This window comes from Perca fluviatilis, chromosome 9 (assembly GCF_010015445.1).
Source record: "Perca fluviatilis chromosome 9, GENO_Pfluv_1.0, whole genome shotgun sequence".
Taxonomy (NCBI): Eukaryota; Metazoa; Chordata; class Actinopteri; order Perciformes; family Percidae; genus Perca; species Perca fluviatilis.
In genome coordinates this window covers 8,132,881-8,156,123 of record NC_053120.1, presented here as the reverse complement: position 1 = coordinate 8,156,123, position 23,243 = coordinate 8,132,881, and the positions used below count along the sequence as shown (strand labels likewise).

The 23,243-nt window shown below is 40.4% G+C and overlaps 1 protein-coding gene across 2 annotated transcripts in view; it reads left to right on the top strand.

The window, feature by feature from the left end:
- Positions 1-2,332: 2,332 nt before the first annotated feature.
- The window catches only part of nos1apa (nitric oxide synthase 1 (neuronal) adaptor protein a), a 200,420-nt gene continuing 179,509 nt past the window's right edge, over positions 2,333-23,243 (top strand). The window contains exons 1-2 of one of the 2 annotated variants that reach the window (XM_039811043.1): positions 2,333-2,942; positions 3,321-3,392. In XM_039811043.1, the coding sequence (XP_039666977.1) occupies positions 2,838-2,942; positions 3,321-3,392 (177 nt within the window). In that variant the 5' untranslated portion in view covers positions 2,333-2,837. The remainder of the gene's footprint in view (positions 2,943-3,320; positions 3,393-23,243) is intronic. The other variant, XM_039811045.1, reaches the window with a different exon arrangement.

Below are 23,243 nucleotides of genomic sequence, written 5' to 3'. Positions count from 1 at the left end.
TATGAAGCATCTACTCCATTTCGTGCAAATGCAAATGTAAAATTTCAAGCCAAAAGGAATACTTGGAATTGATGGTGGTGGTAAATATTCACGAAAAAGGACAAGTTAGTGAATTTTGATAAGGAACAACTAAACTAAACACGTTACACACTGGACTTTTAAGATTGTTTTAAATCTTTCTGTTCAAAGATGCGTCACCTATACGCAGCTTTCAGAAATGAACACCGTTGCTAAATGAGGGAATTCATTTTGATGAATGATGGTGATGTTTAGAAATGAGAAGACAAAAATAAAAAACAAAAATATATCAGAAAAGCGTTTATTGCCACAATAAGTTTCACTTACGTGGAATATTCCTTGGTGATAGGTGCATACATAAACAAAGATATTGATCATGAATAAGAAGAATAAACAATAAATACAGAAACAAATATATACGAAATAGCTAGTTTAGTTCAGGATTTAATTTAACTCTATAAAGTGAATATAGAATAGAATCATCGAGAGGGATTTGAAATATAGTATGTAACTAAATTTGGTAGCCAGATGCCAGATTTGAACCTATAGCATCCAGAGTAAATCCTAAGCAACATCACCCTGAAACCGTATCAGCCCTCAGGATGCCATTAGCAGCAGTAGGCCTACATTATATATTTCCAAAGAGGTGGTGAGAATGTGAATTACTGCTGCCCCACTTCCCCTTTCCTCCCCGGAGAGCGCTGCCTCTTTACTCCTAGGGTGATACAGATGGTCTATGTGCATTATACAACACGACAACTGCATTAAACATGAACGCGGCTCGACTGTGTCTCCTGACCACATATCACTGTGCTTTATGGAACGTCTGGAGATGCTTTTATTCCAGATGCTTTAACAGAATATGTGGAAGATGCTCAACGTGAAGGATATTTCTTGAATTACCAACAACACATAGTAGCATATTATCAATGTGCATGTCGTACATCTTTTTAAGATTATTTTTGGGGCATTTTAGGCCTTTATTTATACAGGAAAGCTGAAGACATGAAAGGGGAGAGAGAGGAGGAATGACATGCAGCAAGGGGCCGCAGGCGTGAACTTCTACGTATGGGTGCCTGCTCTACCAGGTGAGCTACCCAGGCGCCCGTACGTGTCGTACTTTGACCAGGTTGTGTTAAGGCTTATAATTTTTGAAATATGTTAGTGTTTTTGCAGCATTGTTCAGCATCTTAAATATGTTCTGATCCCTACTGAAGCAATTATGATTCAGTGTTTTTTTAAAGTCTCATTTTGATGTTTGACCTTTGGGATCTAAGGTTAATTTAGCTATTTTGTGATAGTATCTATCACAATATATATATATATATATATATATATATATATATATATATATATATATATAATAAAAAGACGTCCTTGACTATTAGTATTTTTTTATCTTAAAGCTCGTTTACACTGCAGTTAATTCTAAAAGCCCAAAGTAAAGCTTTAGATGTTATTCTGTCCTTACATGTGTGATTATTACAGCAGCCTTAATTAATTAAAACACATGTAATTAAATTCAGAGATGTAAGGGAGTTTGAGTTTATTAAGGGTTGAAACAACATTTCTGCACATAATGGCTGGTTTTAGCCACATCTTTCTATATGTATCTATATGTTAATATGAGTGATGAGTCATTCACCAAAAAAAAAAATGTAAGCCTGAATTGATCAATTCAATTGGTAAATTCTAGGCTATATGTAGGCAATATGTACAGCATATGAGAAAAAAAAGGGAAAGAGAGAAATCATATCAATAGCCTCTACTTATTCTTCCATTTATTCTATAGGTGCTAGCAGATGTGGCCACTAGTTGGTAGCCTTGCCCTTTTCATTTATTTATTCAGACAGAGGTTTGTGATCATTATTACATCAACCACATCTGTGAAGCCTTTAACATTTCTTATTCTCATCCAAACAGATGGGGCTTAGAGTTAAATTCCTAGGGTGTAAATTTCATCTTCCAGCCAGTATCTTTGATCATTCATTCATTCTTTTATGTGATGATTAAACCACATGCTTTCTGACATATTTTTTTACTTCAGTTAAATAGAGGCCATTCCTTTTGCCTTAGCAAACAGGTATTTTATTTTTTCCGAAAATGGTTTGTTTATTTGTCAATTACAAAGCCAGAGTTTACAGAAGAACATAACATAATGTGTATATATACAGTACAGTCGGCTACACCACTCCTTTGTTTGTGCGAGTGGCATTGTGGTTATTCATTCCCATGAATGTGTGTGCGTGCGTGCGTGCGTGCGTGCGTGTGTGTGTGTGTGTGTGTGTGTGTGTGTGTGTGTGTGTGGTGGAAGGTTAGGAGGAAAGAGAGGGGGCAGGTACCAGTCTCTGAGCCCCTCCTCCAGAGAGCCACGGTGCGCCTCTGTTCCAATGGAAACAGGTGGGAACCCCGGACTCCTCCAATCACACCCACTCTCCATGCAGGGGGGGGAGTCCACGGCAGGAGGCAGGACCCAACCAACTTCCACACTCGCCACAGGAAAAGTCAGGAAAACACATCTGTCCTCGTCTATCGCTGTATCCGCTGGCCTGCGTGTGTTTTTAAAGCTGTTCCGGTAAATATTAGCGGGGCAGCGCTGGTAAAGTAAGTTGCCGCCACTTGGTCGCTGTTGAGGGCGGTGTAGTAGCGTTGCAATGCTGGGACGGTTTGCTGCGATGGAGAACATGTAGCCTACTAACCGGATTTGGAATTGTGTTTTTTTTTTCTTGGATTTACTCCCTGTTAAACCGAGCCGGTTTGTTTTTCCGTTGATATTTTCTTGGTTCTTCTGTTATTGTGGAGTAGTGCATACTTTGAAAATGCCTGCAAAAACCAAGTACAACCTCGTTGATGATGGACATGATTTGAGGATCCCGTTGCACAACGAGGAAGCATTCCAGCATGGGATCAACTTCGAGGCAAAGGTAAATTCACGAGCAACTACGTTACAAAGTGTAGAACTAACTAAGGTTATAACGTCTTATTCAAACATAACAGTTTTCGAGTAGACAACCTGTCTAAATAGCCAACACTAGGCCTACTAAAGGTATTGTATTAAACTTCACTGGTCAAGCTAAATCAAATAACCGATATCTAGCTAATCCTGAGAGATTTGGCTAGCTAGTAAAGTGAATTGTTTACGTTAACGTTGGCTAGTTAGTTGAGATATTATAGTTGCGCAGAGTCATTCCCTTAAATTGACACTTGAACGGTTTCAGTAGCCTAAATAAAAATCAAGTTTAATGTCAACTATTGTTTCAATAATGTGCTGTACCTGTCATATTTGACTTCTCTGACAACAGTACATCGGCAGTCTGGATGTGACGCGGCCGAGCAGCCGAGTGGAGATTGTGGCTGCGATGAGAAGAATACGGGTGAGTGGAATGTCAACAAAACTCCCATTTCAAATATTGCATCCCCCCCCCACCCCCACCCCCATTCTCGTTTATCAGCTAATGACCATGTCTGGTAGAATACGACATGGGGTGTTATAAGATTAACAGTGGTCCACTGCTGTATTCGGCATATATGTATGATCGACCAAACAAGAACTTAATACCATGAAAGCGTCAACTTTTTTGAATTGGTTCACTGTCCTTTCTGTTGACGTTAATTGTGACGTAAGACCGTGGAAATATGAGCCGATTAAGAATTGAAATGTTACTATAATGCTTTTATTTTTATTTTATTTTTTTTATCTCTGATGCCGAATTTAGAACACCAATATTGTACAACTGTCATAGTTGCTTCTTTTATGGGAACTTTGCCCACTAACCCTGATAGAGAAAGTTTAAATTGTATGTTAAATGCACGAATCAATGCTTGGAAAAATGGTTGGACTACTTGGTGGCCTGTCTCACTAAATGCCACAGAGAATGGCATATCGGATCACCAAACTAAAGCATAAAGTGGTGTAAAACAAGTGATTGGATTGACACACTAACTCCGGTGTTATCATGTCTACATGGGCGGTGGGAATGCCAGTCATGAAAGCACCTTAGAGTTTAAACGTGCAGACTTTGTACTGTCCCAGGCTTGGCCTGCCTGGCAGGAGGTTTAAGTCTCCCATGTGCTCCATCACTATTTGGAAGTTTCCTTTGAAGCAATGCACTGGAGTGTGATCCACCCCCTCCCCTCTCCCTCTCCCTCTCCGTCTCCCTCTTTCTGCTGTGTAAACCTACGATTTACAGCTTTTTCAGCTCCAGAAACTAGACTTAATCTTAATCAGTGTGTCTGTCAGCTTGGCAGCAGTTGGCTTAGCAACCTAATATAAGTTGTGCCAGTGGTGCAGAGGTATTTGAGGATTATGGTGATGAAATGGTAGGTGTGCTGTGAGTAATCGATGATACCTTCAAAACCACACACACACACACACACACACACACACACACACACACACACACACACACACACACACACACACACACACACACACACACACACACACTCACTCACTAAGGCAAAACAAGCATTTTTTCGTATTTAATTACCTAAAACATGTAAAGGATTTTGGGACCAAAACAGCCGAGTAACATAAGGGACATATGCACCGCCAGTTTACTTTTCATGACATTTTATTTCAAATAACTGCCATTTTCTGTTGAAATTGACCGTTGGTAGCAGTCTGAGTGCAGTCTGTATTTGCATGTCGTCGTTATGTGTTGAAGTTAATTCCAGCAGGGACACTCAGTGTTGACAGAGTTGAGCATAAGGTGCAAGATGTTCTTATTGCCCGGTTCAGAGAAGTGACGTGCTCCTATAAAATGGACCTCCCAGTGTGCTGATTTGGCAGCTGTTGTTGGCAGGAAAAAAGGCTTTGGTTTGGCTCGTCCAGTGTGAAAATGGTTTGACACTGGCTTGACAACACAATGGAGGGGAAACCACAGGTATCTAGCTTGGAAGAGAGGTCACACTGGAAAGCATGGGACTACTAAAGTTAGCTCTGAAGGCATTTGTTTTACTTGAGTAGAAGGAAAGCCAATGCAACCTGAACTGAATATTGATTTAAGAAATGAAAGAGAAAATAAAACCTTTACGTAGTGCGCAAACCTGTTTTGGCAAATGAACATCGATTGACTTATTAGACAAGAAGATTTAGCTGTTTTTAACACATGCTTGCACCATCCACAAAATTCTGACTGCCGAATTGGATATCGTGTCGTTTTTTAAAACTCTGATTCAGAATCTGACTCGGCTTATGGATTCCACCTTTTAATGAATTCTTGTTAAGTATGAAAATAAACCAAAATGTGTTGTAGTTATGTTTTTATTTTTGGTAAATTTAAAGCAAAAACAAATCTAATGTGAATTCTAGGGCTGGTCCGAATACCATTTTTTGAGCTTCGAAGCTTCGGTAGTAATGAGCATCGAATATTCGAAGCTTCGGAGAGAGGGGGCTGAACATATTATTATCTCTAATAAAGGCAGGAATCTCTATGTGTCTGTCTGTTTGTTTGCATGTTGATTATTTTGAGAACCTTTCATCCAAACGACTTCACAAGGGAGTGCAGTGTCGTATTTGGTGCAATATAGATAGACAGGCCAGACGCATTCATAATTAATAAACTTTTAACCTCTCAAAGATCACCCTCCCGTCAACGGGACACTGTGACTGGGGCGTCGCTGTAGCCTCGATAAAACTTCCACTCATGAGCGTTTTTATAACTTTAAAGCATTAAATCTTCAAAATATACAGCCATGTACACAACTGTTACAAAGTAAAAGAAAATAAAACAACTCAGCCGTAATCTGTGCAGCCGAGAGTGCATGCATACCTGTTGTCGTTGTCCTGTCAGCAACAAAGTGGTATTTTGACCAAAACTTGATTTTCATAAATCCCCAAGAGTCCAAGGAAATGTAATATCCAAGCTTTATATTCCAAAACGATCTCTTCGCCTCACAATGTTGAAGTTTCTGGCTGAATTACAACGGAAAAACACGGGAAACAGTTTTCCATTTCCGCACTTTTATCGCCGCCTGCCTCCAGCTTGCTAAATGCTCGCCGAGTTGGGTCACCGTGTACCGACAGTCTCTTCTTCTTCTTTGTAGTTTATTGGCGGTTGGCAAACCAACTTAAATGTGCATTACCGCCACCAACTGGACTGGAGTGTGAACGAGAGATAAATGCAGAAAATCAATGAACCAAAAAAAAAAAAACGAATATTCGAATGTCAAATTTTAAAATCGAATACCAACCCACCGAACGAATATTCGAATATTCGGTTCCAGCCCTAGTGAATTCTCTCAGGTTGATACTTGAATTTTACACACAGATAATTAGCTCTTTCTGTGGCTTTATGACCGTGACTAAGGGCATCAAAATTACTCCACTAATCACTATGATTTGTGAAATTACTACATTTTCCTAGAATTCCCACACTGTGTGGTCCCATTTGAGTTAGGTGTTTTAACCAAAAAATATGACTCAATCGGGGGTCTTGATTTATGCAGGGCTGAAGCAACAAAAAGGAGGCTTTGGTCAAGAGACATTGTTGTTTTGGCTCCCTAAACTGCTGGGTGTTTTTACTGTGAAGCAGCTCCAGAAAGTGCCTGGGAAGTGTTTTGCTGACTGAGCGTGGTAAAGGCACAGATCAGAGGCTTCTACTCGATCTGTTGAATGAGCAGGAATATACAGGTACATCAAAACAATGACACAGCAGACCGCCACATTACACACAGGGAAACATGACAGGTTTTTCCATACTCAAGGTTTTTTTTCTTCTTCCTAAATCTATGATGTAGGGCTGGGCGATATGGAGAACATCAAATATCACCATATTTTTGACCAAATGCTTCGATATCGGTATTGCGGTGATATTGTGGGGTTGACAATTCAGTGTTTCCCACAGATTAGGAAGCAACTTGTGCCGGTGGGTGGGTGTCACCCCGTTTCATGGGGCGCGGTTGGATGCTGTCCTCCTCTCCTACTTCAATGCCTAACGAATCTCTGAAGCCTGAAAATAGTGTAAAACAAATTAATAACATAACTAATTCCACTGGTGGGACTGTTGAGCTCTGATTCAGACTGATAGCTCCGGTTCAGGCTGGTCCTCATCCTCAACACGGGCCTTTTTCAGTCGTGGAAAATACTTTTCAATACTCATCTGGATTGAAACAGCAAACATTCGGTGTAAGAGTAAAAAAATGACATAACATTATTTATAATAAGTTTATTTGATTCACAGCTGCTACATATAGTGTTTTGACCTCGACAACCCAACTGCATTTTACCGCAAACTTGCAACTCGTTAACTTTCTAAAGCGGGCGTAATCGCTTGTTTGCTAAGAGTCGGGTCGGTGATTGTGAACGTGTGATTGTGTAAAGGTGTTCACGAGATAGATACCAACCTTTCATGAACTTGTGAATTTCGCCAGCCGTCTTCTCTCCTTGATGGAGACAGACGCTGTGTGCACGGTGGGATCAATGGTGATTTAAGCCTCCAACGTCGCCTTACAGGCACTAACCCTCACCGTAACCTTAAGAATAACCATTGCCGCGGTGCCTGGAAGGTGACGTTTGGGGGCTTAAACAAACCCAACACTGCACGGTGGGAGGAGGTGTGTGTGTGTGTGTGTGTGTGTGTGTGTGTGTGTGTGTGTGTGTGTGTGTGTGTGTGTGTGTGTGTGTGTGTGTGTGTGTGTGTGTGTGTGGGTGTGTGTGTGTGTGTGTGTGTGTGTGTGTGTGTGTGTGTGTGTGAGACACACACAAGTGACAGAGAGAGACGGAGGAGAGCATGGAAAGGAAATGCAAAAGAACTTATTTTAAATAGCGTTTAAAAAAAAAAATTAATAACAAAACGCAATGTGCGGCGGCCGGTGTTGATAGTGAGGCGCACCGCCACACAATGTGTGGGAAACACTGCAATTGGTGCTTTCACAAAATATTTACACAATAAGATTTGTGATAAATAATCATCAGTAATGTGGATTTAATGACTACGTGGGTAAAGGTAAATAATAGAACAGCTCGAACAGTCTAGTAAGTCAGAAAATGACATCACTTTACTGTAATGCAGCCTTTAAAACCAGTACAAGACGATACTTACGTCATATTAAAATATTACGATATCCAAAATCTGAAACGACATCTAGTCTCATATCACGATATCAATATAATATCGATATATTGCCCAGGCCTGCTATGACGGTGAATAGAACGATGTAGAAAGCACCGGTTTAGTTGCTACAAGAAGTGGGTACAAACTTTTGGGGAATTCAGAAAACATGCTCAGTCATTTAGTGTTGCAGTCTGTCCCAAGAGTCAGTTCCTCCGGCAGAGACTGATGCTGCGTTCCAGACACAATTTTTAGCCCGTAAGTTACGGCTTCAAGTCACGACTCACGACTTTGGTAGCGTTCCAGGTAAAGTCACGACAAAGTTAGCTAGCGGCTACCTAACGTTGACGTTAGCTAGCGCTAGCTGATACTAGCGATTTCTAGTCGGTGACATATTTTTGGGCTTAATTTGATAAACATAACCTGTAGTAGTACACAATCGTATGTGTATTGTTTTGATTACAATGTGCGGAATCACTTTACGTTGCCTATTTATGTCTATTTATTTCTATTTCTCACCGTTAATCGCTGGCGTCTGTACAGCATCAACAGGGGGTCGCCATTGTTGTTTGTGTGTGTGACGTCAAAAACTGTAACTGGGAGTACAGCGCTCTGGTACGAGTTCACGGGAAGTTATGGGTTTGACCGCCGTTCCAGGGCGCGTTCACGGGGAGAAGGTTGTGAAAACATGGGTTACGGGTTGCCTGGAACGCAGCATCAGTGCAGCCACAGATATTTTTTTTTCTTTTAAAACTCCTTCATTTAAAAAAAAAAAAAAGTCAACCCTGACACGGTCTTTGCTTACCATTTTCAAAGTACGTCAGGGACAATGAAGCAAGGACAGACGCCTCTAGTCTAGTTTCTAGTTTTCTATTTCATGTAATTGTTGTTGCCTTGTGGAGCTACTGAAAGAAAGATGCTCCCCACAGTGCCCTTTTTCCAAGATTTATATCAGCCTTCTCTTTCTGCACAGTAAGTCATAGCTATGCTGGTTGCCAGGCAACCTGTCAATGTATGGTGTCATTGTTCATTGTGTGCATGAGTCACCTGTAAACCAGTAGCTGATAACAAACGAATGGTATGGCAAAGCAGGAAGTAGCCACCTACAGTGGAGCGAAGCGTGCAGCGCTGCAGGATCCGGTGTACTTTCTTGAGCTCAAACTATACACACACACACACACACACACACACACACACACACACACACACACACACACACACACTCACACTCACACTCTTTGTGTTGTGCATGTTGATCTGGAATGATTAGTTACTCATGGTGGTGATGCCGCAGTGGATATAACACATGCCTTTGGTGTGGGAGACCTGGGTTCGATTCCCACTGCGATACATCAACAAATGTGTCCCTGAGCAACACACTTAACCCCTAGCTGCTCCAGAGGCGTGTGACCTCTGACATACATAGCAGTTGTAAGTCGCTTTGGATAAAAGCGTCCGCTAAATGACATATTATGTAATGTAACTCGTCCCAGAAGAAAATAAGGAAACCTAGTTTAAACTCCCTTCGACAAAACGTTTTGTTTACTAGTTCAGGTGTATTTGAATAGTTCCCTTTTCTGTCCCCATTATTTTCATTATTGATTAGCCGTGTTTGTGGTCATTATTTGATGAATAAATGCATCATTTAGTCTATAAAATGTCAGAATAAAGTAGAAGTAGAAGAACTGTTGAAGCAAGCAATGAGTGGCATTTCTGCTTGACGAATGACTTAGAAAATCAATCAACAACTGTGTTAATCAATTCCCCTCCAAACTAATCAATTGATGGACTAATCATTTCAGTACGAGATCTGTTTATTCATCTTTTTATTATGAAATATTGGCAGATAAATGATGTGAACCATCTGATATGGATCGAAGGAGCTTTAGATAGCGAGAACAGCCACCGTCAGCTGAAGCCCACGCTGACACAAACATGCCATGTAATATAAAGGTCCTATAAATGTACTATCACTGTCTGGCAAAGTCCGGCAGGAGCTTATCTGGTTAAAGGAGAGGAGACCTTTTAGAGTGAATTAAAGGGATTCATTTCTCATTAATCTGTCTTTGCAGAGTTAACTGCCTGTAGGAAGATTGAGCAGCATGGGATGAGAAGATTAGATGTGTCTGATGAGACTGAAAGAGCACAGCGGAAAAACAGAGAAATAGAAATGCTTTGTTAAAACAAAGTTTGTTTTTCTCCTGAGGTGTCACGTTAGTGACAAAATGCCATGTTAGTGTCAGAATGTTCTGGAGACATGCGGCTTGTGAAAAGCGGGTCCAATATTTGCTTTGGTGACTACGGGCCGAAAGAGTCGCCACTCTCCTAAAGAGGCGTGGCCGTGGCGGAGCCCACATGACACCGATACAGGAAAGTACTCTGAGTTGGGGCGTCTCCGTTCTAAACCGTCTCTGGCGGCGAGTCCTTTCGCAGTTCTTATAATACATCCATGGTTGGGAGTCGTGGTTTGTACAACGTTGACCTGCGTCAGGATATGGGGTGCTGTGAACGCCATATGGCCATATTCAAATTAGAGCCAGACAGATGAAGGATTTTTAAGGCCGATATCGATACAAATATTTGGTGATTTAAAAATCTGATATATCGGCCGATATATCTAAAAAAACAAAAAATCTAGAAACGCGTAACAAAACATAAACAGATTTCCCTAACATTAGTTATTTGTAGTTATTTATGAGTCCTCACTAAAATAATATGATAATGCTTTGTTTTATTGTCACAACAGAACAGAAGAACATCAAAATATATTAATGTTCTGATAAATACAATGTATACAAATATAAACTTAAGATATGAAACTTAAAGTCCTTTGAACAAAAACACAATAACAAAACAAAATCGGTGTTGCCAACAGGGAGGTTGTAGAGCGCCCTCTGGTGGATAAACTATACAACGCCAACACTCAGAACATGGTTGAAGGGTGTTTCGTCTGTTTTTTATTTTGTTTTTTAAATAATTATCCGAATCATTTATTTGTCGTTATAAATGATTCTGATAAATGAATATGAAAAAAAATTATAATAATTTATCGGCCATTATAAATGCCGATACCGATAGTTTGGAAAATGCCTAATATCGGCTGATAATATCGGCCCGCTGATATATCGGTCAGGCTCTAATTCAAATGATAAAACAGTTTATAGATACAATAACTAGCTGGTAATGTTATTGGCTGATCCAAGGCATTGCATAAATATCTGACAAATCAGGGTACTTTATTGTGAGAAAATCCAATAAATCCAAATTCATGTCTATAAAATGTCAAAAAGTATTGCTCTTAACTCACTACAGCGATCAATGAAACTGATGAACCTGAACCAACTTCCAAAGGTAAATAGGGAAGTTAAAAAGACAAAAAAAAAATAATCTTTTGGCAAGGAATTTCTAAAAATGATTGAATATCAGTAAACAGATACTCCATCTATCCATATTGTCCCCACAGTGATCACAAGAGTGTCACATTAACATGAGTAAGTGGTAATAATTGTGGCGAGGCGGTACAATTACCTGACGGCTAAGTTTGATGACTCAGAGAAATAATCCCATGGTTTTTAGTGCCTTTGACTTAGACTTTGCACAGTGTGCTCTATCTGCTGTGTGCACTGGAAAAGACATCCAGTATTTACACTCATTATGTAGTGGTGGCTGTATTTATTTAGGAACTGCCTCAGCATATTTGCCATCACTCCCTTGTCATAGCGTTGTCTGGAATTGTTAATGGCAGCCATTATTTATTTAAGTCCTCACAAGGATGTTTTAAATGCAGAAGCAGTGGGTAATAAGTGGGAATGACAGATGTTAGAATTAGAAAATGAGTATTAAAAAAACAAAGAGGACAAATAGATGAAATAGATAATCGTGACAATATTTAATAGATAATAAAAGTGAAATGACACCTTTTTTGTTGTAAATTGTCTCGCATATCTCCTTTTTAATCAGTAGCTGGAGCTGACCTGCCTCAGTTTGATTGACGTTAACTGGATATAAAAACTGTCCAATAAATTCACCCGGATAACAAATGTGCTTCTCGGCAGAGATGTCTTGCATCAAGAAAGAAAGACTTCCAAACTCTCTTTTATCAGTTGCTGTGGAGTGCAGTGCATTTTTTCCTACCCTTTACTTCATGATAAATGCATATCATCAGCACACAGCTCTGTCATCACGCAGCCCCTTTAGGATTATTCACCACAGCAAGGACATTAGCGAGACCTCTGGGTAATGGGTATTTTAAAATATTAATCATTTTTTTGTTTTTTCTGTGGTCTGACCATGCCTAGCACAGTAACTCATTTACTCTAAAACTCACTGAAAAGCCGCAGCACAGAACGTGTCTTTTGAAGAACCAAGCTTGACCGTGAAATATATCCATAGCCACAATTCATGTGGCTAAAAACCAAACGGGAGTGCAGCCAGTCCCAGTTTATTATGAGCTTGGCAAACCTGGCTGCCATTCTCCCTACATGCCTGTGGCCAGTCCTCGCTCACCACGGCAACAAGTGTCTGTGAACCACATCGGAGTAACGGACGAGGCTGAATCTCTCTGAGGAATAACGCTGCAGACTTAACACGGTCATCAGCTCGGAGAAAAAAACACACACTTCTTCTGTCTGTATCACACGCACCCCCCTCCCTGTTTACCTAATCACACATAGACCGTGAGATGAAATGTCTTCAGTTAGAGGAGTGTTAAAGCTCAATAAACTGTTGGGCGGTTCTTTTCTCCAGTGTAGCTCTCTTCTAGGGCTGCATAATATATCTTTTCTTTTTTAATTTTTTATTGTCGTCGCAATATCAACTGGCCCAATAAAAAAGGGGAAAGGCTGCGGCATATCACGATAGACGCTCAGAGATTTTTGGTATTACTTGAAAGAAAATATGAGTAGAAAACTGCACTTTCATCATGTAACGGTCATTCTTTTTTTAGTGGTGCCTTTTTACATTCAATTCAATGTTCATTGTTGAGTTAAAGAATGTTGGAAGTGATTTCCTTTCATTTGTTTTAAATTCAACAAGCAATTTGTTGCATTTTAGCAGAATACTAAAAGCAGCAGAAACAAGTACACTTTAATATCGTTTTATTTATCGCAAGTAATATTGTTATCGCGATATTCAATAATGTAATCCCAGAACGCATGTGTTCCTCATGTCGTGCAGCCCTACTCTCTGCCATTTCCCCTTTCGAGGTCATGATACTTGAAGGTCTTCACTCCGAACTAGAGCCATTATTCATTCCCTGAATTAAATCCTGTTCACTGACCCCCCCCTCTCGGCAGTGTTATTTGTCATTTGGTGGCTATATTGCTCTGAAAAGCGGGTCTCGATTTGATATTGAAATGAAATTGGTAACGACGTCATTTGGGTGAATATTCTCATCCACTGGATGATTATAAAGAGAGATTAATCCGGCTCGTCGACAGACACTGTTTGCTCCGATAAAGGCACGAATGCTGTACAGATCTTTGATATCAGCCAGCGTCCTGTTCCAACTTTTCAACACAAGATATTTGGGTAACCCTTCACTTGAAGGTATCGACATAATCGTGACATGACACTGTCATAACTATGTCATGACACTGTCATGAACGTGTCATAAACGTTATAAACAAGTCATTAACGTTTATGACTTCTGTCATTAAGTGTCATTCGGTTTTTGTCATGACAAGTTGACATTGTTTGGGTTGTCTTGATTATGACAAGTTGACATCAATCAAAGTGACATTACCAGAAGTTGTCTTGGTCATGACAAGTTGACATTAAAATTTGTTTGGGATGTCTTTGTAATGACAACTTGACATTAACCAGGATGACATTACCAGAAGATGTATTTGTCATGACAACTTGACATTAAATTTCTTTGGAGTGTCCTAATTAAGACAACTTGACATTAACCAGGATGACATTACCAGAAGATGTATTTGTCATGACAAGTTGACATAATGTCATCCTGTTTAATGTCAAGTTGTCTTAATAAGGACACTCCAAAGAAATTTAATGTCAAGTTGTCATGACAAATACATCTTCTGGTAATGTCATCCTGGTTAATGTCAAGTTGTCATTACAAAGACATCCCAAACTAATTTTAATGTCAACTTGTCATGACCAAGACAACTTCTGGTAATGTCACTTTGATTAATGTCAGCTTGTCATAATCAAGACAACCCAAACAATGTCAACTTGTCATGACAAAAACCTAATGACACTTAATGACAGAGGTCATAAATGTTTATGACTTGTTTATAAGGTTTATGACATGTTCATGACAGTGTCATGTCATAGTTATGACAGTGTCATGTCACGATTATGTCGATACCTTCAAGTAAAGTGTTACCGACATTTGTAACAAAAGGCACGACATTTGCTTGGGAAATTGGTTAGCAGACATGGGCTACTGATAGAAGTCTTTTAATTTTTTGGGGTTTATTTTGAACATGATAAATAAGAACAATTTTGTTGGAAAACAGACAAAAATCAAATCTGTTATTAAAATGGAAACCTTTAGAAAATAAAGGAATGTAGGGGGATGATTGCTTTCTAAGCCTGTTCAAAGTTAAGAGCCAAACTGTTTCTCCAAATGGGTTTTTGAAGTTGTCTTCTTTGATGGCAGGTGTGCTGCGTTTGCTGTCCCATTCAGTTTTAAAATTATTATTTTTTTGCAATATGCACCTCACAGTAGAAACTAGAGAGCAGGAGCAGCTGCTAGCCTATAAAGGTCATTACCACATTTTTCAGACATGGATGATGATGACCAGGCGCCTTTTTGAAAATCCTGCAGCCTTTGGCACTTCAGCAGATGAAGCACCTGTGCATAATATGGAAATGCGTTTCTCAGTACGTAAAATGATTTTGAAGCATGAATTTAGGAAATGGTGATGGAGGGGTATGTTTGGGGGAAGACGCTCTCAGATTTGAAGAATATTTCATGTTTGTCCTCCACCCTGCTGTTTTGAAGTGGGTGAAAATTCTTGCTAAACGTTTTATGTATACATATCTTTGAAGATTTTCTTCAAACCCTTTATCTTTTCTGCCCAGAGCTTAGAGATATTGTTTAGCTGTGCCCTTTTTTTTTTTCTTTTTTTTTTAACCTAAGGTCACAGTTGAAAGGTGAAAAAGTGAGCCAATAATGACCCACTCATTACTCTTCCTTCCTTTTACTCCTCCTCAACTCCTGATTTTCTGCACCGGAGGGCATTGGATTGGTGGATCAATTGAGCTTGATGGGTGTTTGTGTAGCTTCTGTTAATGTGTTATTCAGCACTTGCTCTGTGTCATGTTTATCTACACCGTTGCCACTGCTGCCTGTACCAACTGGCTGTCAGGGAAGGGCTTGAGGGACCAGGCTGTAAATGCCACATAGGCAGGAGTGTATTTTAAAAGAGGCTAATGCTTAACTAGCTTTATTGTTCCCCAGAGAGTTAATGGGTTGATGAGCTGCTATTCTGACTATTCAGAGATGGCATGTCTATAGCCTGAGAGAGTGCGAGTCAAAGTTTAAAAAAAGGACATCAAACCCTAAAAAAACTTGGGTCTATTATTTAGCCTCCTTGTGAATCTGCTGCTTGTTACAAGATTCATTATGGAAACCGCTTAAAGCTAAAGGCTTCCTTTAAAAAAACCTTAAGTAACTCAAGTGTAAAGAGAAGAAGGAGTTATTCAAGTGGATAGTGCTGGAGGTAACCCTGCATGCCAGTGGATCTAAAAAGTCGATTTTAAAAACCGGTTGAACTGATAAGCAGCCATAATGACATGACAAAATCAGATTGTCTGAGTTGAAACGTTGTCAATTTAAAATGCAGTGTTCAAGATGCATTTTTATTCCACTTAATGAATCTTGGTAGCTGGGGGGTAGTCCTGGGTTAAAATAAACAATTCTCCAATTCAAATCGATCTTTGTTTGACTGATCTATATGATTCCTAAAATCCAGAAACGTTTGGGGGTAAATGGGAAGGGGTGATGGGGGACAAGTTTTAGGATGTGAACGATTGAGCCAACGATCCTTTTATTGATTCAACTATGCACATTTGTATTATTGTAAATTAGGTGGGAATGTGTTCGTTAACCCTTGTGTTGTCTTCCCGTCGACCGTGCAACTTTTTCTTTTTCTGGGTCAAAATGGTCCCGATGGTTTTGCCACTTTTTTCCCCGACATTATTTAGTCACATTTTCCCGACGTTTTTGAAGCTTTCTTTCAATTTTTTATGTCCGCTTTTCCGATGTTTTTGTCTGTACACTTTTTATGGGACATTTTTTATTTTATTTTTTGACGTTTTGAAACCTTTTCTGACATTTTTGTCACTTTTTTCAACGTTATTCCAATGCTATAAATTGAATAAAACACCCAAATTCAATGAAAGTAGCTGATCATTTATTTTACTTGTGAAGAGCGTTGTATGGAACAATCCACGTTATTTTATTTTTTTGACAGTTTGGTTGAAAGAAAACCCACATTTCTGATATAGAAACTTTTTCAAAAACGGGTCAAATTTGACCCGAGGACAACAGGAGGGTTAAATTGTATATTCAGATGTTTTGTACTCCACTTGCAGTGAATAGTTATTGTTTTACCTACCTGCCCAGGGACTACGGGTGGGAGGTAGCAATTGTACTACAACCTGGTACAATGCATCTCTCCTTGCTCTTATACAAGTTTAATGTTCAATTGGGCATTGTCCCTATTTAAATAAACTTACATTACATTACAATTCTTAATGCAAACATTAACCTGGTGCATAATAAAAAAAATATTGAGAGCTGCTTCTTGCTTGTATAATCTGCAGCACAAGTTCTCTGAAAATCTCTTTTATATTCAAGCAAAATTGATATTGTAAATGAAATTTTACTAACCTAATTACTATTGAATCGAACTGAGACCTTGTGAATCGGAATCAAATCGATTTGTTCGAGCCCTCCCTCCCCCTTCTCTCTCTCTCTCTCGCTCTCCCTCTCTTTCCTCTCCTCTCATCATGCCCTTTTATCTCTCTATTCATTCATTATTCTTCATTGTTTTAGTTTTTTTTAACCAGGAAATTGTGTTTTCATAAACAAATCACACCCATCCATCATATTCCATTCATTTTGGTCTGGTTTGCAGTGGCAGTAGTCTCGCTTTGCCAGATTATCCACAGCGCTGCGGAGCAGAGGCAGGGTCTGGTTAGTCCACACAGCATTCTGGAATGGGAGACAAACCTGCTCTGGTTTACTGGCATTTCTATAAACCAATCACAATCGTCATGGTCGGCGCTAAGCTCAGATAGTCTAGCTAGCTTTCTGGATTTACCCTGCAGAGATCTGAGCAGTTCACCATAGTCCTCATAAATCCACCGGAGTTTTAGCCTGGGAAAACCCTTTGAGATTTGCTCTGCCAGTCAGTCTGGCCAAGAGCCCATTCAAGCCCACTTCCAATTTTTCCAAATCGAGGCACCAATCACAACCGTTGAGGCGGGCTTTACACGAGGACGATTAGCGCAGCGACGGCGAGCAGCTTTTTGTTTACATTCAACATGACGGCCACCGAGGCGCAGCAACCCGTTGATGCCGCTGTCGCTGCTACGTCACCCGGATCTTTGGTCTGATTGGTTGAAGGACTATCCAATTGCGCCCAGAGGCATTTGAGTTGCGTCCGTTGGTGACGCCACTTTGAAAATGGGCTGTGAATGAACCTTGTCCAGACCCACTCTCAGTTACAAGAAGGGTCTGGTGTCAACCAGGCTACCGGAGTTTAGAATTCCAAAACAAAGAAAGCGGACGGAAACAGACATCGGCGAAAATACATGCATCTGGAGCAATCCCGGGAGTGGAATGTTGATGATATACACTACAGTGGCAGTAACCACAGTGGCCCAGTCCCCCCAGCCCCAGCCCCAGCCCCAGCCATGTCTTTCAGCTTCTCTGGGAGATCCCGGGGTCTTCTCAGACCAAATTGGATATAAAAAATAATCCCTCCGCTGTGTTCTGCAGACTCACTGTCTCCTCCCGGTCGTACCTGCCTAAAATACCTCCACAGGGAGGTTTCTAGGAGCCCAAACTACCTCCACTGACTCCTTTCAACACAAAGGACTGGTGGTTGGCCTCCCAAGCTCTCGCTGGATGTCCGAGCTCCTCATCCTGCTTCGGTGTTCAACAAAGATTACTACGAAAACTGCAAACGCTGCCAAAATGTCAGACAAACAAAGTTTTTGAAGGATGTGTGTGTTTTCTGTAAAGCTAACCCTTTCCCTATTTGTTACACACACACACACACACACACACACACACACACACACACACACACACACACACACACACACACACACACACACACACACACACACACACCTCCTGCCTGGTTTCAGGACTATAAATCAAGCACCAATAAATTTAGCCCCCGACCGGTCTGTCTCTCTCTACCACAGCTTTATGTTTTTTCCCTTTGCAAGTTCTCTTCATCTCACCTCTCTATCTTATCTCTCTTCTCTCCAGTCCCACCTTTTCTCTCCCTTTCCATAGCCTTTTTTTAATTTGATCCCCCTCTCTTTAGCGTTTGATGGCGCCAGCCCCATTTCCACCCCCCACCCCCCCCGCGCTGTCCTTTTCCTCGGAGCGATCTGTTAATCCCTTCACATTGTCCTGCCCTTCATCAGAGGCCGAGTGAAACTTTGGCCGATTCACGGTTTCTTTTCTCAGAAAACTAGGGGACCTTTTCAGTCCCTACTGTAACTAATGGAGACACCGACTTCATTTGATCCCGCCCTTCTCTTAATTAGCGTCCGCCGTTCCACTGAAAATATATCTCATCTTGCAGAATTTGTATTAACATTTTAATCCCAAGAACATTAAATAACCCAGTGATAGATATCCAAGAACCAGGTCCTACCATTTTGCTTCTTGGACGTAGGAGGATTGTGCCACTGATAATGTCGCTGTAGACATAAAATCACTCCATAAATTAACCCTCAAGTTGTCCTTGGGTCAAATTTGACCTGTCAAAAATATGGGTTTCTTTCAACCAAATTGCCCAAAAATAACTCGGATGGTTCTATACACAAACCAGGTTTCTCTATTCTTAACTATTAGTCAAAATAATTCACAATTTCTGTTTTTTTTTTAAATTGAAAATTAGGTATAATTTAATATGAACAAGCTTTATTGACTGACTTTCATAAATAAGTGTTTAAACTATTGGTAATTATTTGGAATGAAGTTGGCTAAGAAGATGTACCACAGAATTGGGTGATCATTTATGCTTTATGCTTTAAGAACAGGCAAAACAGACAGAGGGACAACACAAGGGTTAAAAAGGAGGCTAGGCATTTTCCTTTTTTTTATTTATTTCAGCTTTGTGAGTATATGCAACCAATAAGTTTAGTACGTTTGACCTTTTTACAGCAGTGCTTTTATCTGTATAGATATAGAGTACATAATTAAAGAATGAATCCTGATCCAGCGAGTTTGAATGTTTGTCCATGATGAAGATATCCTCCTGTTTGAGGAGGACACACACACACACACACACACACACACACACACACACACACACACACACACACACACACACACACACACACACACACACACACACACACACACACACATCACCCTCGTAGCCTCCGAACTGCCAGTGTCAAACGCAGAAAGCCCTTTAATTTTTTTTTCTATTTATACTCCTTTTTTTTTTTTTTTTTTCTTTTTTTTTTTTTTTTTTTTTTTTTTTTTTTTTTTTTTTTTTTCCTCCCCTTCCCCCCCACCCCCCCTTCTTTTTTTCTTTCCTTTCTTTTTTTTAACCCTCAAACGAGTTTACAGTTTTTTTTTTTTTTTTTTTATAAAAACATTAATAGCACACAGATGCTGCAGGATTCCCTCCCAGCGTTTCATTTAGAATCTTTTTTTTTTTTTTTTTTTTTTTTTTTTTTTTTTTTTTTTTTTTTTTTTTTAATGCACTACCTGACTCTCCACACCCCCTCCTGCAAATGTCAGCAATAAATTGGGGAATGAGTCTGCGTTGCGCCCTGAGCCAGATGGCGAGCCGCTGGCGATCTAGGATATTTGGAGGTTGATGTTGAGTCGGTTGCAACGTTTCGCTGTGGTCGCCCCGCAGCATCAACATAGGATGTTGCGGTTGAAGTGATGCTGCGCCTGTCTGAGAGGAAAGGGCAACTTCAGAGGAACACCACTGTGTTGTCTATTAGCTGTCAAATGTGAAATACCTGCTTTGACGTCGGTGATTTGGGTGTTGGCTGAAGGTTTAATTTGCTAAAAAGTTTCAATCCTTAGTGCCGTTTTCACTCAGGCGAGTTGCTCAGTTGTAGCAGGGCTCCAGACTAAATTGGCCCCCAACTGAAAATTTTAGGGGCACAACCAGAAAATTTAGGGGCACACACTGTAAATCAACATGCTAACCAAATATTCACATTCTCTACTAATTTCCACTGTATTACTAATACACACTTTGGTAATAGATGCAGATTGCAGAAATTACATTGTCCTGTTTCAAATTCAGTGTCACATTTTGTTGTGCACTTTTGAAGATGCAACATAGAAGGTAAACCGACAGCACCATCGCTGTCATAACCGTACAAATATAAAAAAAATATACCATACATTCAGAATAAAAAAAAAAGTGCTTAATAAAAATAATTAATTAATAATAATTAATAATTAATAATTAATAATTAATAATAATTAATTAAAAATAAAGTGCTTAGTAACCTTTCGGTCATTTCACAGTTAAAAACAATACTTAACAAATTTATGTAAACATTAGGGGCACTGGCCAATAAAATCCCACAAAAAAATGTAGGCCTAAACAACTTGTGCCTTTACTCACTCCTCCAAATTTACTGGTTGCACATGTGCAACTGGATGTAAAATTTTGGTCGCTAAATGCGACCATTTGGTTGCAGTCTGGAGCCCTGTGTAGGTTTATTTCCTGCTGCAGTAAGTAAATCTATTCCATGCAATGAAATCTTGCTGAGACCTGCCCCAGCCTGCCTTTAACAGCTGTCCAAACATGTCACGTGTCTCATGAAGATTGCAATTCTCTTTTTGAGCTTTATCCACACTAACAAATGTAATTTAAAGAGTTGCCAGAAAACTGATATTTTTAAGTAAAGTGATCAGGTGTTGGGCAGTTCACTGTGAGCCATTTGTTCTTTCTGACCGGACCGTTAGTATTATTTTCTACTGGACACACTGCAATCCCAGTTAGCAACAAGTTCTGAGCAAGTGATTGCTTGATTACTCGAGAGATCATTTTAATAGTCGATGATCACATAGGTCATACTGTATTAATCATGAATACCAAATATTACTGTCAAATATTATGATTTGCTGGTTTTCTCTGTTTTGTATCATTGTAAAGTGAATATCTTTGGGCTTTAGATTGGACAAAACAAGCATTTTGACGACACCACTGCAGTCCTTACTAATTAATCATTTCATTGCCAATTTATTAAAAGCAATGAAGACGTTGATTGGTAACAAAAACAATTGTGTGTGTGTGTGTGTGTGGACGTGTTTAACTGCTGTCTGGATAGATAGCTGTGTGATTGTCTGCTTCGGGGGTGTCACTCTTGCACTCGTCTGTCACCTCGTCCCCTCGATTTTCTGTCTTCCGTGGCACTCTACGGTGTGTATCCCTGTTGTCGGAGATGACCATCAACCTGATTCTTGGTTTGGAACGAAGAAGCTGCAGACTCCGGCTCTTCTTCTGCAGTTCTTTGGCCCATTCCCGAAAGTGTGAAGTCTTAACGTGTAACTAGTCTAAGTGTTGGGTTTGAATGATAACGGAACCCAAATGCAGCCAGGCGCAGAGCACGGAGTGTGAATGTAACCGGTTTATTTCAAAGTACGCAAGTGTCGAGTCCAGGTTTCCCGGGGGAAGGAAAGGCAAGTCCAGGTTTCCAGGGTGGAGAACGGGTTCGGTGAATTCCAGGAAGGAGCGGGTCCGCCAGGGAGAGACACTAGGTCCGACAACCGTCTTTTCAGCCTCAGTGCTCCCCGTCCTTCCAAGGCCTACTCCCCCTCCACTTTCAACCTCATCTCACAGAATTCCGTAAAATGAACACGGGCCCTTAACTCTAAATCCGTGTCAGTTTCACGGAATTGCAACAAAATCCGTTAAACTGCCACGGAATAATTCCGTTAAATGAACACGGATCTCCAACAGATCGTCAAATTCCGTGATGGGCCCACGGAAGAATTCCGTGAAATGAACACGGATGGCCGAAAGAGGAACACGGGCTTACGTGACACGCAAGAAGAACGGAGCGGTTGGGTTCAGGAAAAGGTCGCGGGTGGGCTTACGGTTCTGTGACACAAAAAAACAAAAACAAAAAAAAACACAAACGCCACACGCGGGACAAACGCCACACGCGGGACACGAACTCCGGTCTCCTGGGTGAAAGTCCTGTGTTTTACCCACCACCACCCCAACCAACCTCCTCACGCGGGATTCCGGCCTTACATACTGCTCACTACCGTGCTACGTCATCTTCTCATTGACTTTACATTGGCATTGTTTTCCGTGGTGGCCACACGGAATTTTCACACATTCCGTACCACCACCACGGAGTGAACTGTTACCAGTCCGTGCCCATTTTACGGAATTCAGTGAGACCAGTCTGCCTTTCATTGGGCTGTTTATTTTACTCTCAGGAAATTTTTTTTGCCCTACTTTTTCCTTGCCATCTCTTCTCCTCCTCTCGGCACTTCCTTCACTTCCCTTGATCTTTTCGCCACCTCTATCCACTCCCTGTCATCTCTACTCCCTCTTTTCCTCTTTCTCCTCATTCTCTTCCCCTTCCCCCTTTACTCCTCCCCCTTTTGTATTCTTCTGGCTTCTTCTCCTTTTAAGTTCTTTCTCCCTTGTCGTTCCACCCCCTCGTCATCTTGCCCCTTCTTTTTCTCTCCATTATGCTCCTCTGCCTCCTCTACCCCAGCGTAGTTTCAATCATTGTTACCGTTTACCTTCCCTGCATACTTAGCATGGTTTTCATAGCTAAGTATGAATGAAGTGACTCTTCCTTTCGGAGCATGTGCTTTTTTTCTGTGTTAACTTAAGGTGCATTCATTAGTTAGCTAATTTCCCCATTGAACTTCCACAAGTTACTGGTCCTTTTTAAGGTGATATTTTTACACGGCTTGTTATTCTGAACCCCGGTCCGAAACCCAAAGAT